The sequence below is a fragment of the Pagrus pagrus genome, assembly GCF_965226575.1.
Source record: "Pagrus pagrus genome assembly, chromosome: 2".
NCBI lineage: Eukaryota > Metazoa > Chordata > Actinopteri > Spariformes > Sparidae > Pagrus > Pagrus pagrus.
Window position 1 is genome coordinate 1627837 of NC_140186.1, and position 9723 is coordinate 1637559.

Consider the following 9723-nt stretch of genomic DNA (forward strand, 5'->3'; position numbering starts at 1 on the left):
CGAAGTGGGGCGGCCTGAAGACGGTGAGCTGCCCTCCGTCTGAGTTCATCAGTCCGTTGATCAACTTGTGTTTCTGCACAAACAGAACAAGATGTTTCTCATTAAACACTTTAATGCTGCATAAAGACAGTTCTTTGTCTCCGTAGAGGCGATGACTTTCCTGCCGTCGTCCGGGAAGTCGTTCATCCTGGGCAGAGTGGACGAGGCGGTTTCTAACGAGCTCGGACTGGGAGAACTGGCCGGACTGACTGTGGCCAACGAGGCCGACAGCCTGGCGTACGACGTGAGTGAAACCACCCGACAGTTTACAGAAAACACTGAAAACACTTCAGCAGCAGGACTGTTTCAGGTCACGCCTCCTTTTTTACACAGAACTCAAAACATCAAATGAAAAAAAGCAAATCACTTTAAAAACTCTGCAAAAGAGACAAAAACCAAACGCCTCAGTTTTTGTCCTTATATTTCTTTATTTCAGCTCTAAATCTTCTTTACTTTCTTCTTGATTAGTTTAAAGAGACCTTCTTGATTTGAGGTTCGCAGGCAACCAGCTAAACAAAATCACAAATCAGATCATTTCTCTTCTTTTCTAAATGAACCAGCTGCTCACGATGCAGTCTGAACACCGATGGTAGTAATGTTTCTATCTGTGCAGCTTCGGGTTGAAAATCTGATCTATTGTGTTGTTTTAAACTCACGGTACTAAAGGTTCAGCACATTGTAAGTGAGAGTCCTCCCTCCCTCAGATCACCAACAACAAAGACGCTCTGAGGAAGACCTGGAACCCAAAGTTCACCCTGCGGAGCCACTTTGACTCGGTCCGGAGTCTGGCCTTCCACCCGGTGGAGCCCGTCCTGGTCACGGCCTCCGAGGATCACACCCTCAAACTCTGGAACCTCCAAAAGACGGCGCCCGCCAAGAAGTGAGAGTTTAAAAGTTACCTGAGCCGCAGAGACCCGACCCGGGCCGCTGTTAGAGACGGGCCTTGGTTGGTCGTATTTTGTAGTTTTCTGATCTGCTCCCGTTTGATTTGCTGCTCTTTAATCCTCCAGATGTGCTGCTTTAGACGTGGAGCCCATCTACACCTTCAGAGCTCACAGGTGAGATCTACTGTGATCGATACATCGGCTGATTATTCACATTTCTTTCGACAAAGACATGTGACAGAGGCAGGACAGTTTAACAATGAACTCTGTTTGTCATCACTGAAACATTCATCTTCAACATTAATGTCCGCCGGGCTTCAGTGATGAAGTATAATGAGGCTGACGTGTCAGTAAAGTAGAAACTGTTTGCCCTCCCTGTGCAGCGGAGCGGTTCTGTGCGTCACCATGAGCTCCAGCGGGGATCAGTGCTTCAGTGGCGGCGTGGACGGTACCATTCAGAGCTGGAACACGCCCAACCCCAACGTGGACCCCTACGACTCGTATGGTACGCTCCAGCGCTGACGCGGTTTAATAAAAGCTGCTGCGGGAGGAGTATTTTTAGTTTCCCTCCACGTTTCACGTCTCTTCTCTCTCAGAGCCGTCCGTCCTGCGGGGGGCGCTGTGCGGTCACACGGACTCGGTGTGGGGTCTGGTCTACAGCTCGGCCCACCATCGCCTCCTCTCCTGCTCGGCTGACGGAGCGGTCCGGCTGTGGAACGCCGCCGACACCTCGCCGTCTCTCGCTGTTTTCAACGAGAGAGGAGGTGAGTACCCGATGGTTTGATCTGCAGTAAAAGTACTTGAACCTGTTGACGAGTCTCTGCTGTCTGTGTTTGTCAGAGCTCGGCGTTCCCACCTCAGTGGACCTGGTGAGCAGCGAGCCGGCTCACATGGTGACGTCCTTCACCACCGGCCACATCGGACTCTTCAACATGGAGACGCAGCAGCTCATCCTGAAGCTGGAGTCTGCCGGGCCGCCAGGTAAATCAACCGACCAACCGCAGATCCACACAGAGGTGACCTCAGCAACAGTGAATCTGATTGGTGGAGCTCCGTCTGAGGACTTCCTGAGTTATTCTGTGAACTTTTCTTTGAAGGCACGAGTAAACAGAAGAATATTCATGTATGGCAGCCAAGAGGGGACATTATTAAAATGTTAACTAACCACAGGCACCGTTTAGCACCGACTTTAGAGTCTGTGAAAATGAAACGTCAGGTGCTTTTCTTCATTTTCTAATTGTTAGAAAAGTGTCTTTTCTTTTTCATTCGGTCCCTAAAAGAGCGTCGTTACATTTTACTGTAAATGCAATAAACAGGAGGTCCGTCTCTTATTACAGTCTGACTTCCTGTCAGCTCTCAGCCCATTGGTTCCTGCTGAAGACATAAATCTCACTGATGTGTTTTTAATAGTTTCTGGACATCATGAAGCTCCACAGCGCAGAGGGAGAAGATAAATCAGGCTGTGTGACACTAATACATGAATACATGCTGCTGCTTTATGTCTCCTGTCGGCGCCGTGAGACAAACCTTCTCTCCTGAGGTGCTCTCAGTCCTGACAGACTGAAGATGGTTGGTTTTAAATGTTAATGTCGTTCTTCTCACGTCCGCCTCCACACAGAAGCTCCCTGCAAGATCAACAAAGTGCTGAGTCATCCCACGCTGCCAATCACCATCACAGCTCAGGAGGACCGACACATCCAGTTCTTTGACAACAACACAGGTAACAGAACCGGCGGCACCGCTCAGCTGCTGCATGTGTTAAAGGAACAGTCCTCCAGATTCACATTCGGGTTTACCGGTCAGAAATCGTCCCACTCAGCCTGTGAACACCGAGTTACAGACAGGATGTGGCAGGCAGGGTCGAATGAAAGAGGCTACTGAGATGCATTATGGGAAATGTAGTTTTTGGGGCTTGACCCGCAGAAAAACTCAAGATTTCTTGGACTTTGCAACATATTTATGGAAGCAAAATACTGAACGACTGTAGCGTCTCTTCAACAGGTCGAGATTTCAGCTAGTTAAAGAAAATGAGAGTTATTCAGCTGATGTGATGTAACCAACGCTGTTTCACTCCATCAGTGAATCGATGGTAACAGAATAATGACCCATTTTAAACCGACGCTGCTGTAAAATGTGATTTCTCTCGACACACGTAGAAACACTTCATCCTGCAGTTCATCTCAAAGTCAGCACACCTGGTGATATTATTCTGTTTTGAATCGAAGGTAAACTGATCCACTCGATGGTCGCCCACCTGGACTCTGTCACGAGTCTCGCTGTGGATCCAAACGGGCTGTACCTCATGTCTGGAAGTGAGTATTCGCCCACACGCTGTCAGATTTACAGATAAAAACACAATATTTAATAAAGCTTGTGATGAAAACACAGTGTGGAATATTTAAACATGTCGGGATGTTTCATCACTCTGTTGATGATCACATCCACAGGCTGCTTCACTTCCTGTTCAGCTGGAAAAACAAAAGACATGCAGAAGATTTGTGTTGTTTTATTGTGAAATATCCAAACTCTTTATGGCGACACATTAATGAAAATAATTTGTCTACAATTCCCAAAGAGTTCTGACGTACGTAGATCAGATCAGAGATGTTAAGACCTCAATCAAATCCTTTCATTCATAAAGTTTAAATAAATGTTTTCTCTACTTCCAGAAGTAAAACAAAACTTTAATCTGAGTTTCCATCTCAAATAAGTCCGGAGGCCCTGAGAAAGGGAGGAAGAGAGAAAAACAATTCAGGGGATCCATCTTCATCGTCTCCTCCTGATGATATAAAGTCAGGCTCAGCCATCATCTCCTCCTGATGATATAAAGTCAGGCTCAGTCATCGTCTCCTCCTGATGATATAAAGTCAGGCTCAGTCATCGTCTCCTGATGATATAAAGTCAGGCTCAGTCATCGTCTCCTGATGATATAAAGTCAGGCTCAGCCATCATCTCCTCCTGATGATATAAAGTCAGGCTCAGCCATCATCTCCTCCTGATGATATAAAGTCAGGCTCAGTCATCATCTCCTCCTGATGATATAAAGTCAGGCTCAGCCATCATCTCCTCCTGATGATATAAAGTCAGGCTCAGTCATCGTCTCCTCCTGATGATATAAAGTCAGGCTCAGTCATCATCTCCTCCTGATGATATAAAGTCAGGCTCAGTCATCGTCTCCTGATGATATAAAGTCAGGCTCAGTCATCGTCTCCTGATGATATAAAGTCAGGCTCAGCCATCATCTCCTCCTGATGATATAAAGTCAGGCTCAGCCATCATCTCCTCCTGATGATATAAAGTCAGGCTCAGCTATCATCTCCTCCTGATGATATAAAGTCAGGCTCAGCCATCGTCTCCTCCTGATGATATAAAGTCAGGCTCAGCCATCGTCTCCTCCTGATGATATAAAGTCAGGCTCAGCCATCGTCTCCTCCTGATGATATAAAGTCAGGTGAAGTCTCGTAGTCCACAGAACATTTCTGGAGCTTCACAGTAAAACAGAGTTGCAGCGTTCTGCTGAACACCTGAAGCAGCTGGAGATGATTTAAACATCAGATGTCTCCATACAGCTCCTCCGGCATTTACAGAAGTTCACAGACCACAAATTTACTCTAAAAGTTATTTAAAGTCTTTTTAAGCTGAAATCTTCACTGTAGCTGCTCAGCTACAAGTGTTAGCGTGTATCCTTGTCTGAAGTGGGTGCAGGAGCTGCCTCTTCATTGTCTCCCTCTCTCTCTCTCTCTCCCTCTCTCTCTCTCTCTCCCTCTCTCTCTCTCTCCCCCCCAGGTCACGACTGCTCGATCCGTCTGTGGAACATGGAGAGCAAGACGTGCATCCAGGAGTTCACCGCTCACCGCAAGAAGTTCGAGGAGTCGATCCACGACGTGGCGTTCCACCCAACCAAGTGCTACATCGGCAGCGCCGGGGCCGACGCGCTCGCTAAGGTCTTCGTATGACCTGAAACCGCCTGCAGCCGCCCGTCGGGCTCAGAGGACGAGCGGAGTCCGTCTCCACCTCTGAGTCCGGATGAGGAAGCAGAAAACTGAACTGATCCTTTAAGATTTGTCAAATATTCGTCCCGCTCTCCCCCCCGCCCCTCGGACTTAGGCTGGCCCGGGTCCTCGAAACAAACAAACCTCCGGATGAGACGATGAATGAAACAGGAAGTGGCAAAAAATAAAAGCAGGATCTCTCGGTACATTTAACTAAAGCTGGAACCTTCTTTTCTTTCTGTCGCAGGTGAAGCTGGAGCGTCACTAACATCACACCCTCCCGTCAGCAGCCTGTTGTTTGAAACGTGTTTCATGACGATGTGCCTTTTTTCTTCAGAACATTAATTCTCTCCGCTGTCGATCAGAAGATGATGGAGCAGCAAAATAAGTCAAATAACAAACCCAGTTTTTAAAACAGAATCAGTCGGATCAGAATGTGTCTCGTGAGCTCGTTTATCGTGTGACGACAGAGACCCAATCTCCACATTTCTGATCAGGAAAGGACAGGACTTTTTATTTGAAATCCATTTGGAGTGGTTTTATTATTTCCTGTTGGGAAAGAAGATGTAATCAGTCTGAGTTTTGGAGAGTTTCATCCTGTTAACGTCCACGATGGAGGTGAGAGGTCGAAGGTCATGACCATGAGCTGCACTGGAAACGGTGCCTTGCTCAAGGACAATTGTTGCTGGGTGGACAGAGACTCTGTCAGCAGGTCGGATGACATCTGAAGAGTTTCATTTCAAAAAGACAGTTTTTATCACATTTGTCTGAGGAAGAGGAGGAGGAGGAGTCTGTGTAACTGTGTTTACATCCTGCAGCTCTCTTCAGGCTGCATGTAGTGATGAGTGATCAGTCAGACAGATGAAACAGCTCGTCTCCGACAGAGAGACCGTTTTGTTACATAATAAGATCTTTTTTGTCTCGTTCAAGAAGTGTCGCTCTGAAATCTCTGGAGAGGAGAGAGTCGTCACAGTTGTTGTCTCGTCTCGACAAAATCAGCTAAATATTCAGTCGTGACGTGAATAAATCCTTCGAGGTAAACTCCAAACTCCTCTCTGCAACTCTGACTCACGTTTCCACCGTCGTCTTCCTGCAACAACTCAGAGCGAGACAAACAGGATCTTATTATCGTCTCTGTGATGTTGTCAGAAAAAACAGAAACACTTCTAGTAGACGTAACTTTGACGGTCGCAGTTGACTCAAAGGATCACGTTGCAGTCGTGTCGCAGCTGCCAGGCTGTAAGTGAATCATTTACACACCAAACCACACAAATATAGAAAAGTATTGGAATTCCCCTTTAATACTAACTGGTGTCACAGTGTGGCGCTCCCTCCCTCACAAACAATCTTTGATTCAGAGAATTAACTGAGAGTTTATTTATGCCCGTTGAGACGCAGTGACGACTGCACCAACTGCAGCGACTGTACCGACTGCAACCACTGCACCAACTGCACCAACTGCAGCGACTGTACCGACTGCACCAACTGTACCGACTGCAGCGACTGCAGCGACTGTACCGACTGCAACCACTGCACCAACTGCACCGACTGCACCAACTGCACCGACTGCACCAACTGCAACGACTGCAATGACTGCAACGACTGTACCGACTGCACCGACTGCAACGACTGTACCGACTGCACCGACTGCAACGACTGTACCAACTGCACCGACTGCAACCACTGCACCGACTGTACCAACTGTACCGACTGCAACCACTGCACCGACTGTACCAACTGTACCGACTGCAGTGACTGTACCGACTGCAGCAACTGTACCGACTGCACCGACTGCACCGACTGCAGCAACTGTACCGATTGCAACGACTGTACCGACTGCACCGACTGCAACGACTGTACCGACTGCACCGACTGCAACGACTGTACCGACTGTACCGACTGTACCAACTGCACCGACTGCACCGATGTGGCAGCAGCAGTGAGACGATCTACATCAACCTCTAGAAACGTTTCTCAAATGTTTTCAGAGCTGCGACATGAAACGTTTGTCCGAGCAGCTGTTTCAGTTTGTGTTTCAGTTTCGTTTGTGTTCTCCACGTTCACACCTGAGCACCGACTCACCTGCTCTCGAGCTTCTGATCCATTTTCTCCCTCCTGTTCTGTCAGGAGACGAACGCCGCAGGAGGTTCTTCTTGTTTTGAAATGAAACCCTTCAGCGTGTCTGAACACGTTGTGAATGCATACTGTAATATACTGTACCGAACCTCCACCTGTAAACACACCTGCTGTCATGTGACACTTTGATAGTCGTAGATCAGACGAAGTGAAATCTCACCTGAGGATCGAATCTCTTCTGAGTCTGTAGTTTTGATCGACGTTGTGATGACGAGGCTCGATTTGAAAAACCCTGCTGCTTTTTGTTGTGTATTTGTATCCGGACGAACTACAGCGAGAACAAACCTGCAGTGAAGCTTTTCTCATTCCTTTGTTTTACTTTGGTCATATTAATTATTTATTACTACTTTAAAAAAACGCCAAATTTAAAAGCCAAAACATTCAACCCGAGACGTCGAGATGCTTCCTACTAAACCCTGTTGTTGCTAATGCTAATTAGCTCGTTTTGTTGTAAAAATAACACTTGTTTAGCTCCCGAACTGCACACGAGCTCCCCTCCAGATTTGTACATGCTTTATATGCTGAATGCCTGAAAATATTGTATTTTGTGTAATTATTATTATTATTATTTGGAGCGATTACTAGTTTTTTAAACAACTCTTTGTGTTTGGTGACAGACTTGTAAGATACAGGTAGATATTTTTTGTAAACTTATTCTCTGTTTTACTTGAAAAGTGAAGTTTTCTTTCCGTTGGGTTTCTGCTGGTGTTGTTAGACGTACATGTACATGACTTTACCTCTCAGCACTACATAACACTTTGTTTCTGCTTCTTACCAAACTCTCGTCTCCAACACGCAGCCGTGTTCCTCTGAGGGGAAAGTGTGGGAGCTTTTTAAAGGTGAACAGAGATGTGTACAGTTTTTAAGTATTAAAGCAGATCTATTTATAAACCTGGTGTAATTAAGGGAAAACTACCACAAAGTGAAAGTCTACGAATCATTAACCAGCTCGTAGGTGAGCTGTGATACTGAACATTATCCGTGCGACTCGCAGCGCGTTAGCGGCTGCAGTTTAAATTCAGCTTCCCTGTAAAATGATGTAGAAGATAAATGGAGTCTGGTTGTTCTGGTTGAACAGAAATGTTTATCTTTGGGGTGAACTGTTCCTTTACTACATGGCCGAGAGTTTCTCATTAGTTTAACCGTTAAACACACACCCGGCTGGTTTAAATTTCTGTAACCAGCGTTTCCTTCAGATCCTCGAATAAAACAACCGGAGTCGGATCAGCATCGTCCTCACTGAGCAGCTGACGTGTCCACAGAACTGATTCCCTTTGTGTTTCTGAGATTTATCAACCTTGTTCGGTAACTTTACTGCGATCAGGATCTTTTATCATCGTTTTCTTGAAGTGCCATTTTATCTTCACTCTGCTGAGATGACTCGATGTTCTCAGAACCACGTTCAGACGGATCGAGCTGATTTACTGTGAACGTGTTGAATCTTTCAACCAACAGAACCAGATTCAGCTGCGGTCTGTAAAAACTGGACCGGGAATGAAACCTACATTCGTCTGTTTTAAATTTTCTGCTTCTCTGATTGGTTGAAAGGAACTCGACAAACTCAGTCGTGTTTCCGTTTACACGAAAACAACGTACTTTTCTCTAATCTTTGCTTTCATGATGTGAAATACAAAGTTTCACCTCCTATGGCATCAAGAAACTATAGAACTAGATTGGCTCTCAGTAGAGTGCATACCTCCGCCAACGCCCAACAGTCCTCTTTAATTCAGTCACGCCTCATCACGTATCAAAATAGTCCGTGAAGAAAGTTATCTGGATCAGCACCAAAAGTTAACGTGGTCTGTTCTCGGCTGAGATTCATCAAGTGTTGATGAAATCTGTGTGATCCTGCTGACAAACCAACCGAGAAACAACCGGACATCAGTGAAAACAGAAGCGGAGGTACTGAAACTGTTTGACAAAGATCGTGACTGTTTGGGTCGAACATCTGAGTCACTTCAAAGTTCTCACCGAACTAACTGAGGAACATTAAAGGGAAGCAGGACCGTTGGGTCTGTGAGGACTCTGATGGAGTCTGGATCCACGTCGAGCTCGTTGATCCCAGCGCTGCAGCTCACAACACGTCTGTTCGGCAGCCGTTGATCAAAGTCAAGAAAATAAATAAAACTGTTTTTGCTCAGATTTTTATTCTCATTCAATAACCCGACAAGAACTGAACCAGGATCAGTGAAGTGGAATAACACCAGACTCCATTCACATCCGTCTCCTTTATGTCAGAGCAATACACTCAGTATGTGTGCCAATGATCTGAGCTCATTTAACACGTTGATTTTTCAAACCTTGACACTGATTATAGTCGGCCGTCGGGCGTAACTCACACTACATCAGCAGTAACACTAGCCAGTAGTGATGTAGGCAGCTGAACTGTCAGTCAAACTGTCTTCAGAGTTATATTTTGTCGTCTTCGGTGGCCAAAAGCAGAGCTGAACCTCGACTGTAAATTATTGTTGTCGTTAATGTGTACAGTGAAACTATTAAAGAGAGATTATAGAGCTAACCTGTGTGTACGTGAAGTACAGGCAGGTTTCATTGTTTTCAGAATGGGAGCGTGACAGATTTATCAGTAACAACAATAAAGGAATATGTTGTATATCATCACGTGTCTCTTTATTTAAACACAGACGCTCATCAAACGTACAGCAGCAACACAC

General features: G+C 46.0%; 1 protein-coding gene across 2 annotated transcripts in view; it reads left to right on the top strand.

Annotated features, from left to right (window-relative positions):
• strn (striatin, calmodulin binding protein) overlaps nucleotides 1–9667 on the top strand; it is a 41496-nt gene extending 31829 nt beyond the window's left edge. For both annotated transcript variants that reach the window (XM_084367491.1, XM_084367492.1), the window contains 10 exons: nucleotides 1–23; nucleotides 147–283; nucleotides 744–919; nucleotides 1050–1097; nucleotides 1307–1428; nucleotides 1520–1687; nucleotides 1764–1904; nucleotides 2542–2643; nucleotides 3149–3235; nucleotides 4710–9667. The exon at nucleotides 1–23 is cut by the window's left edge and continues 121 nt beyond it. In XM_084367491.1, coding sequence (XP_084223617.1) covers nucleotides 1–23; nucleotides 147–283; nucleotides 744–919; nucleotides 1050–1097; nucleotides 1307–1428; nucleotides 1520–1687; nucleotides 1764–1904; nucleotides 2542–2643; nucleotides 3149–3235; nucleotides 4710–4879 — 1174 coding nt within the window. In that variant the 3' untranslated portion in view covers nucleotides 4880–9667. The remainder of the gene's footprint in view (nucleotides 24–146; nucleotides 284–743; nucleotides 920–1049; nucleotides 1098–1306; nucleotides 1429–1519; nucleotides 1688–1763; nucleotides 1905–2541; nucleotides 2644–3148; nucleotides 3236–4709) is intronic.
• Nucleotides 9668–9723: the final 56 nt, after the last annotated feature.